At 36.0% G+C, this 18,768-nt stretch overlaps 4 protein-coding genes and 1 pseudogene across 4 annotated transcripts; 3 read left to right on the top strand and 2 right to left on the bottom strand.

Annotated features, from left to right (window-relative positions):
- LOC104760625 (delta(3,5)-Delta(2,4)-dienoyl-CoA isomerase, peroxisomal) lies at positions 1,009-2,610 on the top strand. Its single transcript, XM_010483577.2, has 2 exons — positions 1,009-1,729; positions 2,107-2,610. The coding sequence occupies exons 1-2, from the start codon at positions 1,096-1,098 to the stop codon at positions 2,295-2,297; spliced, it is 825 nt and encodes a 274-aa protein (XP_010481879.1). The 5' UTR covers positions 1,009-1,095; the 3' UTR covers positions 2,298-2,610.
- Positions 2,840-6,002, top strand: LOC104760626 (putative ubiquitin-like-specific protease 1B). The gene is made up of 9 exons (XM_010483578.2): positions 2,840-3,536; positions 3,696-3,763; positions 3,852-3,945; positions 4,091-4,189; positions 4,472-4,561; positions 4,656-4,775; positions 4,858-4,961; positions 5,344-5,416; positions 5,625-6,002. The coding sequence occupies exons 1-9, from the start codon at positions 3,120-3,122 to the stop codon at positions 5,685-5,687; spliced, it is 1,128 nt and encodes a 375-aa protein (XP_010481880.1). The 5' UTR covers positions 2,840-3,119; the 3' UTR covers positions 5,688-6,002.
- LOC104763159 lies at positions 6,049-9,305 on the top strand (annotated as a pseudogene).
- LOC104760624 (defensin-like protein 222) lies at positions 9,740-10,095 on the bottom strand. Its single transcript, XM_019240341.1, has 2 exons — positions 10,047-10,095; positions 9,740-9,945 (listed from the first exon to the last, which is right to left on the bottom strand). The coding sequence occupies exons 1-2, from the start codon at positions 10,093-10,095 to the stop codon at positions 9,740-9,742; spliced, it is 255 nt and encodes an 84-aa protein (XP_019095886.1).
- Positions 15,496-17,175, bottom strand: LOC104760623 (probable WRKY transcription factor 49). Its single transcript, XM_010483573.2, has 3 exons — positions 16,812-17,175; positions 16,575-16,718; positions 15,496-16,447 (listed from the first exon to the last, which is right to left on the bottom strand). The coding sequence occupies exons 1-3, from the start codon at positions 17,063-17,065 to the stop codon at positions 15,898-15,900; spliced, it is 948 nt and encodes a 315-aa protein (XP_010481875.1). The 5' UTR covers positions 17,066-17,175; the 3' UTR covers positions 15,496-15,897.

Raw genomic sequence — 18,768 nt, 5'->3', positions numbered from 1 at the left:
CTAAAAATACTTCATTTTTAAAGTTGTTGGTAAATTGGTATCCGTGACTTAACATTAACGGACATTAAATAATTAATTGACGGTGTTAATTTATAAATACACGTGTGAAGTAAATATATGTAACTTGTTAACAATTCGTAACGTTTAGTTTCTCATGGTGTAGTGGTTACAAAAAAATTACTTTCTCAAAGAAACTTGGGTTCGAATATACGCTTTTGTGCGTTATTATTTTTCCAACTTTTTTAACTAATGGCAAACTCGTAAATATATCTTTTTCTTCATTAGCAGCGGCGGTGGTGGCTATGGCGGGACGGGTTGAGAAGGAGGAGGAGGAGTGACGTCGGCAGGGTCGAGTTTCGGGTAAGGAGTGAGAAGGCGTGGCGGTGGCGGGAGCGAAGACCATGCGATTGGAGCTCATGTTTTGGGTTTGTCTATTCTTACACTCGCAGGTTGGTTATGTCTCATATGACGGAGAAGAAAGACGCAAGAACCTCATATCTATTCGGTGGTTCAACTTTAATCGACGGTTGCACACCACCGCCGGCCACCACTACTACCGTATGAAGAATGAAGAAGATGATGTATTTACGAGTTTGCCATTTATTACAAAAAAATAGGTAAAAAAACTCAATAGTAGATTCGAACCCAGGTTTCTTTGGGAAATTGTTTTTTTTGTAACCACTACACAATGAGAAACTAATTATTACGATTTGTTAAGTTTTATATATCTACTTAACATGTGTATTTATAAATTAACAACGTTAACTAATTCTTTAACGCCGTTAACCGATGTTAAGTCAGGGCTACGAATTTACCAACAATTTAAAAAATAAAGTATTTTTAAACTAACACTAATTAAATGAATATTTTTTCTTCTGACCAAAAAAGACCAGATATTATTAAACTTTCAAAAAAAAAAAAAATGGGGTATTTTTTAGCTTTTTTTCACTTAAACTCAACACCAAGATACTGATTTGAAAAGGATGATTCCAGTCAAAGTACATTTATGCCCTTTGTGATTCAAATGCTTCATTTCAAGCCTTGGTATAAGCTCTATCTCTTCACCTTATCAAGTTAATTTCAAAAATTGTAGCTATGGAGTCATACAAAACCCTAGAAATCGTACGCAAGAACACTGATTCCTCTGTATTTCAGCTCATCCTCAACAGACCATCACACCTCAACGCCTTATCCCTCGATTTCTTCGTCGAGTTCCCGAAAGCTCTCTCATCTCTCGACCAAAACCCAGATGTCTCCGTCATCATCATTTCCGGCGCCGGGAAACACTTCTGCTCCGGCATCGACCTCAGTTCCCTGTCTTCAATCAAGGCCCAATCCTCAAACGATAGAGGACGCTCGAGCGAGCTCCTACGCCGTAAAATCAAGTCGATGCAAGCTGCGATCACGGCCGTCGAGCTCTGCCGGAAACCTGTGATCGCCGCTGTACACGGCGCGTGTATCGGAGGTGGCGTTGACCTCGTTGCGGCTTGTGATATTAGGTATTGCTCTGAGGATGCTTTTTTCTCGATTAAGGAGGTTGATTTAGCGATTGTCGCGGATCTTGGCACGCTTCAGAGGTTACCGCGTATCGTTGGGTATGCGAACGCCATGGAATTGGCGTTAACGGCTCGGAGATTCTCAGGTGGTGAAGCGAAGGAGCTTGGTTTGGTTTCTCGGGTTTTTGGATCTAAATCGGATCTTGATAATGGCGTCACCATAATCGCTGAAGGTAATTAATCTAATTACCTCCGGATTTATGCTTAAATCTGCTGAATCATTGTTCGATTTGTTTCAAATTTGATTCTGAGATGGTTTAGTGAATGAGAATCATGTTCTTGAATCATATTTTCTTGCAATCTATACAGTTTTGGTTCAATTTGTTGCTTAAATCTGCTAATTCAATGCTCAATTGTGTTGGAATTTGATTCTGAGATGATTTAGGGAATAAGAATTAAGTTTTTGAATCTAGTGTTCTTGCAATTTACTCATTGTTTGATCCACTGAGTTGCTTGAATCTGCTGATTCTATGTTTGATTTGTTTTCAAGTTCGATTCTGAGATGATTGGTATTGAAGTTATGAGAATTTGTGTTTATCGATGTTTTCAGGAATAGCAGCCAAGTCTCCACTAGCTGTGACAGGGACAAAGGCAGTGTTATTAAGAAGCAGAGAGGTGAGTGTAGAACAAGGTCTAGACTATGTAGCAACTTGGAACTCGGCTATGCTTATATCAGACGATCTCAATGAAGCTGTTTCTGCTCAGATGAAGAAAAGAAAACCTCGGTTTGCTAAACTGTGATCCTACAGTCTCTGTTGCTTCTTGTCTTTCAAAGATAGTATTATCGTTCTTCTGGTAACAAAGTAATAAGTTCATTCGTCAAAGAAGTGTAGCTATTGATAGTTTCCTTAGTTATCAAATAAATCTATAGATAAATGGTCTTATTCACATGAGAATTTGATTGATACTCTACTTAGTGCACATAAGTCCGATTGGTAAATGCTATACTTCTACTATGGGTTTGTTGTTGTAACAGAATTGGTCAACATGTTTATTAGTTTCTGTGTCTTCTCTGCATTCTTTTTTACATGATATCAAGAAATTTAAAGGTCTTGATCAATTGAAACAGAACGAAGAATCTTTTCAGACTCAGATCACATGGAAGGTACAGTAATCTCACTTGACTCCCTTGTTCACGATTTAACCACTTTTCTACCTTCTGATCTAAAGAGGTAACGATTGAGTTGAGAGGGTATATTAGCCCATTTGATGATGTTGTGAAGCGAAAATTTTCATAAAATATTTTATTCCGGTTATCTTATAGTAGTTCGGTTCAGATTCGAGATTTGTGGCTTCGGTTTGCTTAACCCTAATAGAAAAAGCTCACACAAATTTAACTCGGTCTCTTTCTTTCGATCAGATGAGAGAAATGGGTAAAAAAATTGCTTCGTTTCACTCAAACAACATGAATAATATAATTACTATGAAATTCAAAAATGGCTGAAGTAGAAGACGCGAGCTAACCCTAAAGTTTTAATCTGTCTTCAACTCTGCGCAGTTTTTTTTTTTTCTTTAATTTAATTTTCTCAAACCAACGCTTATGCTTCCCGGATTCAATCTCCGATGATGGCAGCTGTAACGACCAATCGCAAAAACACCAATTTGCAGGCTGTGAAGAAACGCAAACGCCGATCCTCGGACAAGCCAGTTTCGCCTTCTAGTGCAATCTCGAGAAATTCAGTGGCGAGAAAAGTCTCCATCGGACGAGAATATCACACCCGTTGCAGAGGATCCCTTAGATTCAAGTTATTAGTTCGTGCTTCAGTTCCTAAAAGGAAACCAAAACCTAGAGATTGTTGTGGCAATAATGAAGAGAATAATCGCGAAACAAGCAATTTATTTGGTCGCAATAAAGCCGCATTGAGATTTGATCGAGATGATTGCAAAATTTTGGTTGAAAAAGAGTCGTCTACTTGGGGTGTTAGGAATTGTAAAAATGGATACAACAACTTGAAAGCATCATTGCTCCGCTCCATTGAGGTAATATTTATGTATACTGTTTCTTTCTTGCTTCCAATGTTATTGCTTATGGTGGTTTGAGTTATGAGCTTGTTGTACACCATGACGAGTTTTGTAGATGGCTCATTGTTTAGGAGCTTGAACTCATGTGTGTGTTTTATTGATTTGTTGGTTTGTTAGGAGCCTTTTATACCGCTCAAAGAGGAGGAGTTAGCTGAAGTCAAAAGTGCCTTCTCTGGGAGAAATAGGTACTTTTTTTTTTTTTGAGAAGCTTTAGCATGTCATGTGATTGACTTGTTTCAGGAATTTTAACTAGTTGTGTTGTTGTTGTTTTAGAATGAAGGTTTTGGTTTCGCATAGAAACTCCAATATTGATATCTGTGGAGAAACTTTACAATGTCTAATGCCGACTAGATGGCTTAACGACGAGGTACTTCTTTGGTATGATCGTTAACCGCTCTAAATCCACATCTTTTTTTGTTTTTTTTTTTATTTGTATTTTGTGTTTTGAACTCCTCATGTTGCTTTTTTTTTTTCTTCTGTTTTTGCATTGTTGTATGCTGTCTGTTTTATAGGTTGTCAATCTCTATCTTGAATTGCTGAAAGAGAGAGAAGCTAGGGATCCCCAAAAGTTCTTCAAGTGTCATTTTTTCAATACCTTTTTCTACATTAAGGTTTGCTTTCTCTTTTAGTCCTCATGCTTCAGGTCTATGTTTTCTCGTGTCCGATCATTCATTGTGCCAGGACTTGCTTCGATAGATATGTTCAGTGCTAAATTTCAGATTTTTCTCCAATTTCAATATATTTTATTTTGCTGCAACTATCAAATTCTTTTACCTCTGCAACTATCAAATTCTTTTACCTCAGGCTTGTGTCCTATGAATGCTTGTGTCGATTGTAAATGTTTATGAATGTTCACAGGCTTATGTATTTTCTCTCTAATTACATTTGTTCAGCTAGTAAGCGGGTCCTGTTACAATTACCAAGCTGTCAGGAGATGGACTACCCAGAGAAAGCTGGGATATGATCTTGTTGATTGTGACATAGTGTGTTTTTTCTCAGAACCTAAAATTTTTGGTTACCTTTTGTAAACTTCACAAATATAATAATCTGATTTTGTTTGATGATAAACCTGTGCAGATATTTGTTCCAATCCACGGATGTCTACATTGGACTCTGGCGGTAATTAACAAAAGGGAATGCAAGTTCCAATATCTTGATTCATTAAATGGAGTTAATCCTACAGTTTTGAATGATTTGGTATAGTTTTTTGATTACAAAATTCTGCTAATTTGCATTTTGAGATGCAACTTTATGATTATGGAACATGTATTTGTTTTAGGCAAAGTACTTGGTGGATGAAGTAAAGGACAAGAGTGGACAAAATATTGACGTTAGTTCATGGGACATTGAATATGTTAAAGACCTTCCCCGGCAACAGAATGGGTACGTAACTCCCTTTTTGGTATGTTTTTGATCATGTGGACGGGAATTTATCTTCACTATTAGCAAACCCTCCTTTGGTATGTGAGTCAGAGGTAGATGCGGTTTATATCGTGATATGAGTTGTTTTCAGATAAACAATAATACATGTTCTATAAAGGACAATTTTACAAAAGCGTTCACAATAAAAGAAACCAAATGTGTCTCATAGTTTGCTACCTAGATAACTTCTGTGATACCATCTTCTTCAATTTGTACTATGATACTCAGTTACAAGCTTCTTTGGGTCCTTGTTATTTATGATCAACCGCAACTAAATGCAACCGCTCTGTTATATGTCACTTTATGTTATTTAGGCTGACACTCCTCTTTTGAAATTTCCTAGGTACGACTGTGGGATGTTTATGCTTAAATACATAGATTTTTACAGTAGAGGACTGAGGCTACAATTTAGCCAGGTAATAAAGGACATCAGTGTCTGCATTTGTTTCTGAATCCATATCAATGCTACATTTGAAATCGAGAGAAATATTCAGTCAACAAATCTTATCTGGGTCAAATTAGAAGTAGCACGATTGATTAGCATTCCTTTTAGAGCAGATGAGACATGAGAAACATGTGTAGACTGATAGAAAAAATGCTTTGTCTTACCTCTATCTTTTGCAGAAGGACATGCCATACTTCAGGTTAAGAACAGCAAAGGAGATACTGAGACTGCGAGCCCAATAATTAGCCCAATTTTGGTGACACCAGCTTACTACTATTTTACAAGGCCAATAATGTTAATAATTCTCTTCGTAAAATCGATTTTGCTTTGTCGGTGGGTGTTGCTAGATATATCATGGCCATGGCTGCTTCTTGGAAGACTTGATTCATTTTTTTTTTTTTTGGCAAACAGAATTGAAGTTTATAGCTTATTACAATGAATACTTTTAAAAGCCAACAATGTTATCTTAGAAGCCTCAGATCAATATATAATTTTCTTTCACTGTGTATGACTCGCTGAAAATCTCATGGTCTCAAATAATTACCTTTTTTTTTGGAGTTCTTATTGCTTATATGAATTGGGTTTTTCTTTTTCTTTTTCCCTAAATTTGTTTTGATGGGTCACAGAGGATTTGAAATGGACATGCTTCAAACTCCTGACGAGAAAATGAAATTTATCAAGAGAATTCTCTTCTTTCTTTTAACGTTGCTACAGATTTCCCCATTAACTTCATTGAGTTTATGTCCAGGTCTGTCCTTTTTACCCGTAGAATCTGATAATTTTTGTTTCTATTGGAAAAGAACACGTGGTGGCAAAACTGTCAAGAAGAGCATGTTTTTTTTTGTTCGTTTTCCTAGCTCAACATTAACTTTGCATTAACCTAAAAAACATTACAACTTCTCTTGAAATCACAAGGTCTTGCACCCAAATTAGCACCATCGAAAGAAACTTAGGTTCAGTCATATCAGTCGTAATCGAAAGAAACTCTGCTATTCTATCGGCCACTTCCTTTCCCTCGAGGAATAAACAAATAAATCAATGGTTGTCCAGTGGTTCAAGTATTTGCTCTTGTTACGAGATTAAGGGTTAGAATAGTAACATCGAATTTGATTATGCGGGATAAACGATTTGATAGTACGGTACAATTTAATTGTGAAATGTGCATGAGAAATATATTTGATTGTGCGGGATAAACGATTTAATAGTTTTTCACCAATCAAATATTAGTTTGTACCGCTTATTCGAAAAAACGCTTTGGAGTAGATAGTTAAACAAATAACTGTTGTCCATGAGTAAAATCTGACCTTGAAAAACGCAAACAGTATTTTTTGTTTCTTTCGTAAAAAGCGCAAATTAACAAAAAGAATTGTGATTGATGTATAAAGTAATTTTTGGAAAAACATTCTTTAAATTCGGTACTATTAGTGTCTCCATTCAAGGCCTAAGGTTTAGTCCTACCACGGTCTCACCGCCTTAATTAGCAAGACCGTTATTTGTGTTTTTTGTGTTTTTTTTTTCATAAAGCTAAAATAAATAGTGGATATTAAGTGTTGTATAAAATTTCTTATCGTCAAGTTAACTTTTCAGTTTTTCAATCAAATTGTTTTGTAAGCGTGAAAAAAAAGTGTACGCATTTTAAACAGTAAACACCAATGAAGGTAAAGAGAAACTCAATTTTGCATTTTATGTTTTTTTTTTAAGTAAATATTTTCTTATAATGTAAATGCAAATTTATGAGTTTCAACATGCATGGCACCCTAAATAAAGAATGTAACTATTTTGTAGGTAACAAGAGATGGATGTCCTGTAATTTTTCATGATATCTTCATGTTCACGCAAGAACATGATTTATTAAATTTCATGCACAATAAATATTATTGCTGATTAATAAGTCTAAGTTCTCATAACCACACAAAAATGTCTTTTTAGGGAGTGATTACTGGGAATAGAGTAACAGAAATGCAGGGTCGGTCCTTGAATTTTGGTGGCCTAAAGCATATAATTTTTTTTTCACATTTATATTTTTTTTCACTATAATGCTAAAATATAATTAAAAACATGGAAAAATGTAATAACAATCTAAAATATAATTTTTTTAACTTTTATTATAGCAAATACTCGGTAGACATCATTGCTAATCAAAAGTAATTGGTAATAATGTATTATAATAAAATAAAGATTAAGAACAAAAAGTAATTTCGATGTTTTTTTATAAAATTTTAGTTTTGTTTGAATATTATAATATATTGTAGTTAAGTTAATTCAATTTTTTGTAGATTTTTATGTTAAAAACGGAAGTTAAACCAAAAAGTAATAAATAATAAGTAAAAGAAAAAGAAAAAAAAACTGTAAACGAATCAGCAAAGTTGAAGGCTTGAACCCATGACTTATCACATAATTTCATGACACAAACCCAACAAACCTGCCTAATTTTTCAAATATGTGTCACTAAAATTTTTCTATGATGTGGCCTAAAGCAGCTGCTTTGCCTGCTTTAAGGGTGGGCCGGTACTGCAGAAATGACTTTAGATGAATTTCTCTCATATGGACCACAAAAAGATGGTAAAAATGTGAAGCCTATGTTCAGCCAGACAAAAAATGGTAGAATTTACGAATGGAGAGTCGAAAAGGATGGTACTTTGTGTACCCTTGAAGATGCATTTTTAAAAGTTAATCAGTCAGTAGGATTCAATATTGAGCTCAAATTCGATGATAATACAGTGTATGGACAAGAAGAGTTACGTCTAACTCTTGACAACATCTTGAAGGTAAAAGACATATTGTTCACATATATCTGTTCTTATGGCGATCAACAATCTCAATCTTTTAAATGAACAGGTTCTAAATGACCATGCGAAGAACCGACCCATTATCTTCTCGAGCTTTCATCCTGATGCGGCTCGACTCATTAGGAATTTGGAGAGGAGTTATCCAGTAAAATTGCTACTTTGGTTCCCATTTTCAGTTATAACGAAGTTTGTGTACTTAGGAATGTCTATTTATGTTCTTAGGTATTCTTCTTAACAAATGGAGGATGTGAAATCTATAAGGACGTGAGAAGAAACTCATTAGATGAGGCCATCAAGCTTTGCAAAGACAGTGGTTTGCAAGGGATTGTGTCTGACGTTAAGGCCATATTAAGAACTCCAAACGCAATCACAAGAGTCAGAGTGTAACGCCCCGACCACCACCTTTTAGTGGGCCCCATGTCCAATCCCAGTCCATGGGCCCACCTTCTTTAATGGGCCTCTCGTTCTCTCACTAGGCCGGTGAGCCAATCTATATTTGACGGTTAGTTTACTACGTCCTGGAGGCTTTAAAGACTTGTTACCGTCCCTACAAATCACCACATGATCTTTCCCTGTGTTTTGTCATCACTCGCACAGTTCCGACAGTCAATTCCCGGAAGGTCACCTATCCTAAGAATACTCCAGCATAAGCACGCTTAACTGTTGAGTTCTCTCAAAACCCTTGACCGAAAAGATAAGTACACTTTGGTGACATAAGTGGCCAAATCAATTCTTTTAAACCTCTCTATGTCCCTGAAACCGAGGTGTCACACAGAAATTTAAGACTTTCGCTTCTATCTTATGGCCAGATCAAGTAAAATCCTCTCATGAGTTTCATATCGTTATGTTATCTTTTCTCGCCCGCCCCCTCTATTTTGTTTCCTTTGAAACAACCGACATTTTATTATTTTGAGCAATGTTGTTGAGGGGATTTACTAGCAATATCTTATGGGCGTGGAGGGTGTCATTGTTGATATGGTTAAGGACATCTCTGAAGCCATCACCAATATTAAAGTTAGGAATGAGATCAATTTCTTAACTAAGTTTGTTCCAAAACTGTTTCAACAATAAAAATTTCACTTAATTATTTCTGCGTACTTGTAAAAAATTGATTACTTACTTAGGCCGTTACTATATGGTGCATAATTATTTGTATATATTACTAATCAACTGCACATGATAATCTAATCTCCCGAATTTGTGAGAAAGGAATTGATATGAAGTAGTAACGACTTAACGAAAAAATTGAAACTAGAATTCCATCAACAATTTTTCTAACTTTGTCAAAATTTCTGTTCATTATAACTATTTATTAATACTTCCACTTTCCGAAAAAAAAATGATATAACATTTGGTTGATTAAAATAATATGTAGTATAAAATTAATAAGAAGAGATAATTTTGACCAAAAATTTTACCTTTGCTTTATTTTATATATAAGTATTTGGAAAAAAATCTTACAATCCAACACCAATTTCTTGTCTGGAGCAATGACAAATAAATCTTCAACATTCACCAATAATCCGTTTTCTTCTCAAACAATGATGTACACATTCTTGACAGAAACCAATTAAGCTTTTAGAAGCTGCAACTCCAAGATGTTCATCTGGTGGAAGTTCATCTATTTTAAAATTAATTTGAGGGCTTGTTGCTGAATTGAAAGAATGAGTTTTCTCTTCTAAATAAGATTTTGCCTTGATATTTGGCGCACCTATATTATTTACAAAATATATATTATTTTATAAAAATTAATATTTTAAGAGAATTAAAAAAAATCTACATAGTATCATCACTGACAAAGGTTAAACTTACATGATAAAACAAGAAACAGAAGAGTTAAAACACTGACAATTGTCTTCATTCTATTTTAGAGAGTTCAATACTATTTCAATAAAAAAAAATTTGAATTTCTTTTGCCAATGGTTTAAGTTTTCGTTGTGGGTAATTCTTAGTGGATAATGGTATATTTATATACGATTTTACTTATGTTAAAAATGAGTTAATCAACGTTTTTTATAAATGAAGGTTAAAACGACTACTCAATTTAAAATGTTTGTTTTATTTAAATTTATTCATAAAAGTGATTTATTATAAATATTAATTATCTCCTTATTTATGATAGAAATAACTTATGGCTTACAACTTTACTCATTTTGTATCAAATATGATATAAATTCTGATAAAGATATCATCTTCTTTTATGTTCAAAAGAAAAGAAAATATCTTTATTGAACACTGTAACGCCCATGTCCCGAAAAAATAGAAGATTTGTGTGTATGTCGAGAATTGGAGTGAAACCGGTTTAATTTTAGTTGGTTTATTAAGTTGGTTGAGTTATTAATTAAATGAGGACTGCTTTAATTAATTCTTGGTTTAGCTAAATTCTGGTTGAATCAAATTAAACCAAAGAAAACCCTATTGTGCCCTTTAAAAATACTCTACGCCTCTTGTCTTATCTTCATGGTGGTGGATGGTTGTCGTGACGATAAAGATTAAAGGGGAGAGAGGTCGTAAGAGGAGTACAGGCCGAGGTGGTGTTGGCGTGAGAGGGAGAGGGGAGAAATAAAATCAAGAGATTTGTTCACAAAATTACCAAATCAAATCTCTTTGTAAAAAATAATTTCGCTCACCAAAGGTTTTTGTCAGGAAGATCAATTATATTCTCATATCAATCAATAATCCTAAGATCTAAATCCAGATAGACTAATCAATGATCTAGCATTAAGAACAACCTATGGTGAAGAACAAGAAGGATAATGAATCCAAACAATCAATCAATATAACATTCCATGAAATCCCTGATTAGAAACCCTAAACCTAACAAGCAGATATACTCAAACATAATCAATAAAACACAAATCATATTCTGAATAAATTGCATTAAGAAATTAAAAGAAGAAGTGTAACATCTGCAAACCAAGCTGTGAGTTTTGGGGATGGGTGTCGGTCGACACCAGCAACTTCTGGTTCGACTAGTTCGATTTAATTGTCGATTTGGGTCGGTTTAATTTAAGAAAAAACCTGAAACCGGGTAATTTAAGTGGAAGGTCGACGAAAAAGGGTTTTGGGAAGTTGATTTTGTCGCCGTTGATCTTGAGGATTAGCAACATTGGGGTTTTGGTAGGAGAGATTTGGGTTTGGATTGAATTGGTTGTAGCCCTTATTGTATCCTACCTGATTGTAGATGTAGTTTACATCCTCAATCTGAACATTCTCCCCATTTTATTGCTGAAGCGGCTCTTCTTCAGAAACAAAGCTGATGTTGTGCTGTTGGCTGAGGAGTATCTTGTCCAACTTGTCGTTAAGGGCCTTTATATCCTTTTTATACTTCCCATCGTCATCCCTTGACGATCTGATCATAATCTTCATTGTAGTGACCATCTGATTGAACCAAGTTCTCCACAAGGGCCCAACCATCATTAACATCCTTGTTGAGGAAGTTGCCATTGGTATTTGTATCCAACAACATCCTAATCTTTGGGACTACTACTCTGTAGAGGGTGCTGAGTAAGGACGCATTGCTGAATCCATGATGAGGGCACCAGCTAGCATAGCCATTGAAACGTTCCCAGGCTTTGCTAAACGTTTCGTTAGTCTCCTAAAAGTTCATCAAGCTTCCGGTGTCGAAGAGGATCCTCGTGACTTGGATTTCGCTGACTAGGAGTTCAATGACTAGCAGATCATTGTGTTGTAGATCCAGCCCTTACAAATCACTTTCGTCAAAAGATATTGTTCCGCATGCGGTAGTGTTCTTTGGTGGCCAGGATCTAGTCATTCCAGCTCGTTTCTTATAATCCTTGATTGAACGAACTATATCAATGCATGTTGTCAAACCTCCCATGATCATGTTGATCCTTCGTCGGGATGTCGCCTCTTCCTGCTGGTTGCTTGATTTTGACAATATTCTCGGCCCGTCGACCAGGATTTCCTGATCCATACCCAACTTGTTTGCTTCGATCCGACTCGACGGTTATCCCGCCATTCTTGTACTTGGCCATTAGTCGAGCCTGTAAATAGCGACATTCTTTGGTTGCGTGCGTGCTACTCTTGTGATACTCGCATTATGGGGCCGGGCTGCCCTCAAGTCCATCACTCCTAACGTACTTATTCCAAGGCTGCGTCTGCTGAGCTCCCCCATTGACGGCGAAGGTTTGGCGAGTGCAGTCATGGTTGCGACTGAAGTGTTGGCTTGGCTCGACGTACTCGTTTTTGAATACGGGGACTACAGGCTCCTTCCCTAATGCGCTTTTTGCTGCTGCGTGCTTCTTAGAAAAAACCACTTTTTCTTCCTTGGCCTCAATGTGCTTTGCAAGTGTCTCAACGTGCGAGAGAGACAATTCTTCTTTGAATCAGGAATCATACCATAGTGCATTCTTGAGTGGGACGGTTGTCGTTGTGTCTGGTATGGAGATGTTGTCAATGATGCCTTTATATCGTCCGATGAACAACCAAAGCGATTCCTTGGGATCCTAGGCTAGTGACCACATGTCAGGGTGTCAGTTCTTGCTCTCCATGAGAACGGAGAATAGGTCAAGCGTGTTAGTAAAGTCGTGGAGGCTATCGATCGAGCCATGCCTAAGAGATGTTCCACAAACACTTGGTAAGAGCTGGTGTCATACTCTTCGGGGCTAAACTAAAGAGGGCTGAACGCGACCTTGAAGATCATGAGAAATTCTCGTAGGTCGTCGGTTCCATCGTAGTATCCTAGCCTATGCTTCACCTCTTGTTGTACAGGTGTAGTTACTATCCTTTTGGAGAAGAGTGTCTGTGAGAGTAGCTTCAAGTACTAGGTCTAACCTTGGGGCCTTACTAATTGCTTTGTGGAACGTCCTTGCCATTTCGTGCATCTTGTGCTTGATCTATCTTATTTCCCTATCCTTTGCACCCTCGTCAAGTCCATTGATGCTGGCGGGTTGTTCGCTAGATGAACGTTGTCCCAACTCGCTAGCCCCAGCTGGGGTCTTGCTGTTACGCCAACCATACTTGGTGTTGGGATTCACCGTGCGGCATCTAGATGGTCAATCTCTTCTTCGGAAGTGGCTTGAGACGCGGTCAGTGCGTCCAAACAGTTCGAGGTGCCCTATTATCCCGCGGGATAATTCATCAATGCTAGAAACAGTCGGGCTTACAAACAACGCCAGCGGTACGAGATTGAGGGTTACTTCAGTTTCTGTTGGGATTTTAAGGTTCGTCGTAATGGCAACATCACCAAGGCTTTCTGTCTTTGCAGCTTTCCTAGAGGCAGCTAGGGTTGGAAGGAGAGTCAGTCCCGCTTGGTCTATTGTGGGGATTGTCGCTCCCCATGACAACCCGTTTTGCACAGTTTACTTGCCATTGTTTGTGTGTCTAGTCATTATTCCATGCTGTTTGTAGGTTCGTTCTTTTCTTGCAGGGAAAACTTCAAGCTGGCTCCCCCAACCTGGCGCGCCAAATTGTTGATGTCCTGATTCTTTCACAATTTAAGAGTTTTTTTGGGGGAATTAATATCGAAGGATCTCTTTTATAAAAACAAGCCAAAGCTTAGTCAAAGACCAGTATACAGAGCAAGCTTAATGAGTTAAAAAGAAGATGGACCCGAACTCTAAATAATACTAGACGGCAGTTCGTCTGCTGAATCTATTCGACGAGTCAGGCGCTAACTTGTAGTTTGTTGTTCTCTTCTAATGGTTTCTTTTCCTCTTTTGGGTCCAATCCCTTTCCTGGAATATCGTACATCCGTATTTATAGGGTACAGGAAAAGGGCCATTTCATACCCGTACACCCCAAAAAGTGCGAATTCCTTATGTGTTGTAGTGAATGAATGATGTATGATGTTGTATTGAATGAATGATCATATTGATTTTTTTTTAAAAAACCCACAAAAGACATACAAAATGATGATAACATGTTATATTAAACCAAGTCAAAATGATGAAAGACATACAACATGTTGTCTTAAACCAAGTCTTAAGACAACCAAATACATATCATATTGTTTTAAGAAATCCATAACAAGGCATACAAAAACAAAAACAGACCATAAGTCCCATAACAAGCATACAAATTAGAAGTTAGTCTTGTGTTGCTTGTGTTGTTTATGTTGCTTGACTTCCTTCACTTGCTTGACTTCTTTGAGTTGCTTGACTTGATCCTTCTCCTGCATTTGATGGCTGCTTCTTCTTCCTTTGTGGTTTGTATCTCTCGAATCCAGCATTAGGACACTTTAATTTGTTGTGTCCAGGGTAATCACATAGAGTACAATGCATGATCCTGTTCTCTCTACTAAGCTTCTTCTTCTTTTTTTGTAGGAGACTCATGCCTTGCTTTCTTCCTCTTCAGCTTTGGTTTCTTACCTTTCCTGTTTTCAATATGTTCAACTAAAGCAGCAAGTGGCACCACAACATAACCAGATCTATGCCAGAACAACATACCATTAACTGGAGCAATTGAGTCACTATAAATACTAATGTAATCTTCACGATTAAGCTTCTTCTCAGTGATAACATGTAAAGCATGGCGACATGGAATTCCACTCATATCCCATCTTCTACAAACACATGTCCTCAGCCTAAGATCCACACTGTAGCCTACACCAGACTCACGAACATCAAATTTACCTTCTCCACCTGGGACAAACGTGCAGTACTTTATGTTCTTAGCTTCTTCTTCTAAGAACTCTTTTTGCCCTCTTAGTGATTCAACCTGTATACTCATTGGCCGTAGTCTTCCTCAAATCAATATGCACCATGGTTCTTCTCCTAATAGTATCCAACATCTCAACTTTTGGTATGTATCTTGCTTGATCTATAACATTGTTGAAAGACTGATATGTTGTTGTGAACATCAACACATTTGGCTTTAGGTGAACAGAAAGCTAAGCTGCGATTTTTTGGATTTCTCTGCATAATGGCATCATATAATCGGATATCATAGTTCATTGCATTTACCAAATTTGCTTCATATTCAGTCACCGTGTAGCTTTTTGCCACTTGCCAAAACAAAGTCTTCACTTCATTTTGATTACGAAAAACCTTCTTCAAGTTACCATAGATGTGCCTAGCACACATCCTATGTTCAATATGAGGCAACACCTTGTCCACTGCATTTAACAAGCCCTACAAATGAAAAGTAACAGATAGATCAGATTCAAATATCAAAAGACAATAAAGTGTAAATATATGAAACTAGAGCAATAACATATCTTTTGTCTATAAGAAATGAAATTAGAACAATAGCATAAAGTTGTTCCTACTTTTTTGAATCATGCCGAAATCATCTTACTATGGGCTTTTCTACTAGGGTTTTTATATTTTTGCTTTAATGGAGCTACATAAGATATTACGCCAAAGAAAATAATGACACTGGTCTCCAAGGTGTAGTAGTATTTAAAGGTCAACAAAAAAACCAAAACAACAAGTACATGGATAAAACCAGAAGTATAAATAATATATTGCGTGAAGCTCACCATAATTGCATAATTACCTTTTTAAGTTTATAAACAAGTAAAACACAACTTTAATTACAAAAAGTAATAACAATCTTACTCTCGTCTCTCTTTATAATCTAGTACTCTGATCTTTCTACGGATATAATTTTTTCTTGGTTACTTATATTTTTGTCCACCATAAATTAAAGACTTATTTATAACAATTTTAATATATAATATATCATAAAGCATAAATGCTTAAAAATTATAAGATCCGATTAAGTCAAGAATTTCATCACTAAATCCGATGTTAACATTGGGAGACCAGCATAAGGACGATGGAGAAAGAGGTGGGGAACAAGTTCGAGACGAAGAGTCCGAGGAGGAAGCTGCCAAAACACTGTCCCTGGCCGGGGTAGTTATTTTTGCCGGAGCCACCACATCTTCTAAAAGCCCTTGTTGCCGCCGACAGTGATCAACCGGTAAAAATAACTCATCTTCGAGATTTAACGGTGTGTATTCTTGGGCTCTATAGGCTGAATGATTTTGGTAGGCATGCTCAATTAAATGGGCTTTTTTACTTTCGTCTTGGGTTTGAGATGTTTTCTTAATTAGTTTATCTTGAGCATCATGTTTAAGTGTTTTCGCTTTTTTATTAGGCCTATGTGTCTTAACAGGTGGGAAGAAAGGGTATGCGTAGTGGAAGTGGAAACCTTCGTAGGTGATAATATATGTATTAGGCTCATCAATTGATCTTTCCACTTGCTTCTTTGCATTGCATATTGGGTTTATGCACTTGTAATAACTCCTAGGCATATATCAAAAATATAATAAGATTAAGCTTGTGACTAAAAACTAAGTACAAGTTCGATATGTCCGTCTTGCCTTTCCATATGCATATACGAATTCAGAACATGCATGTATATAAAGTGTACCTTGGGTTAGGGCTATTTTTGATGGTTTTCTGGCCATACTTTCTCCATTTGTATTCATCATCACACATTCCATTAGTATAGTTCTTGACCTTTAAAGTGTACCTATCCGCTTTGCTCAAAGTACTTCTTTCCAATTGTTGAACACTATACATGAATATAAACAAGGGACTAATGAGTACATAATATTGAGGCAAACATATACGTGTTCTTGTAATAGTAAAGTTATCTATTGTTTACGTTGATATTGAGATTTCTTGGACTGGATGGGTCTGGGTTTCAACCACAGCCAGAGCGTTTGGCATATCTTGGATTCGTGGACCGGAGTTAACTGGTAATGAGACGAAGGTGTTGGTGATGGAATCTTCATTTGGCATGAGTCTGTGCTGTTGTTCTTGAGGCAGAAAGAAGAGAGGTGGGTCATTAACGAAAAGGTCTTCAACAGCGTTGTTGTCATACGTTCTTGTCCACTCAGAAAGTTCTTCTTCTGCCATATGAGTGACTATATATGGGAACAAGAAAACTTATACGAGCCGGTGGAGAGGGAGATAGAGAGAGATAGTTTCTTTGGTGTTTTCATTAGAAATAAATAGCGTGTGTTGAATTTATATTACTTTTTCTTCTGAGGAGGGGATCCGTACGAGTTATTTGAGTAATATGTCATTATTTTTTCTTATAAATTATGTATATTTAGGTTAAGTGGTATGAAATTCTTAATTGGTTTTGTTCAACAGAATAGATGCATTAATTGTAAGCTATATTCATTCTCTCATTTCTGTGTTTATGTATACGCTAGATTAATTTCTGCGCAGTAAACCCAATGTGTTTTAATAACCTGATTTTGCTGATTCTTATTATTAAAATCTTATATTATTTATTCATAAGGTGTTTGAGATTTTACTTTTATTCAGAAAATCTCGTAACATTTTATAATGTTAGGGAGAGACTTTCAAAGAAGGAGCTTTTACATATATTTTGTAGTCATTTATCTTTTTATCACGAGGTTGTTGTGTCGGAAAACACTATTAAAATAGTGGTTCCGTAGGAGCACGTCCAAAAGACCGAGAATAAACAAACATACGACACTATTATAATTGGTATTTGTTAATTTGAATATCCATCTTGTTATATAGGAATGAAAATTNGGAATGAAAATTTTTTTTTAATTTGGAGTTTTTTTTTTTTTTTGTTTAAAAAAAACACGATGAAAATATATTTTCGAAACTGGTTAATTGTTATACCTCGTTTGACATGCATCTGGATGCACTGTGATCGGCCATCTATCATGATTTTAGATTAAAAGGAACATTCTCCGAACTTGTCTACATTTTTTTCCGCGATACATCGATAATACTAGCACTAACCACTATTGTTCATATTATCATATGATTTTTTCATCCTAAAATGATAAGGCAATAATGGATATTTTGTATGTATTGAGCATGCGACAGCCTACAACATTACCATTAAATTTAGGGTCATCTTATCTTAATTGTCTTTTGTCTTTAAATGGGGTTTGTAGTATGTCCACATGTTTCATGAATCAACCGTCGTGGATAACTTTGTAAGCTTATATCTTAGGCCCCATAACATTGATAATATCGAGTTTGTTTTGGTTGCTATGTGGCTTTGACTTTCTAACATAAAGACAAAAACATAATGTGACTAGCTAGTGGACAAAGGAGGTTTGGGTTGATTTAGTGGGTTTAGGTTTTGTTGTCTCACTAGGTCCTTAGGGCAACCCCAATAGGGATATATTTGTGGGCCTGTTAGGATTGTTTATTAATAGATTTTGTGTTTTGAGTAGATTAAGAACTTTGTGATTGTTAATTAAAAGTTTTCTTCGAATAGTAAGTTCTTATTTTGAGTCTCTTATTATTATTTTTAATTGAAAAATAGAAATTTAAGTTAGAATATGAAATTAATGCATTTAAGATTTATATTTATAAAATTATTGCATTTCATAAAATTTTAAACATAGTAAATATTAAAACATAATAAAAGAGAAATAAAATTCATAAAAAGAGAAAATGCTTAATGGTATTCTCCAAATTTTGCCCAAATATTCTCAACCAAATCATCTTGTAACTGTTTATGTTTATCTCGATCACAAACACCCAAACGAATGTTCATCATAGTGGAGCCACATGAAGGCCTAGTTGTTGGTATGCTGAAGTCCACTTCTGAAGTTCGGTTG

The sequence above is a fragment of the Camelina sativa genome, chromosome 18 (assembly GCF_000633955.1).
Source record: "Camelina sativa cultivar DH55 chromosome 18, Cs, whole genome shotgun sequence".
NCBI classification, from domain to species: domain Eukaryota; kingdom Viridiplantae; phylum Streptophyta; class Magnoliopsida; order Brassicales; family Brassicaceae; genus Camelina; species Camelina sativa.
The sequence above is the reverse complement of the archived record's forward strand: the minus strand, read 5'-3'. Positions and strand labels throughout refer to the sequence as shown.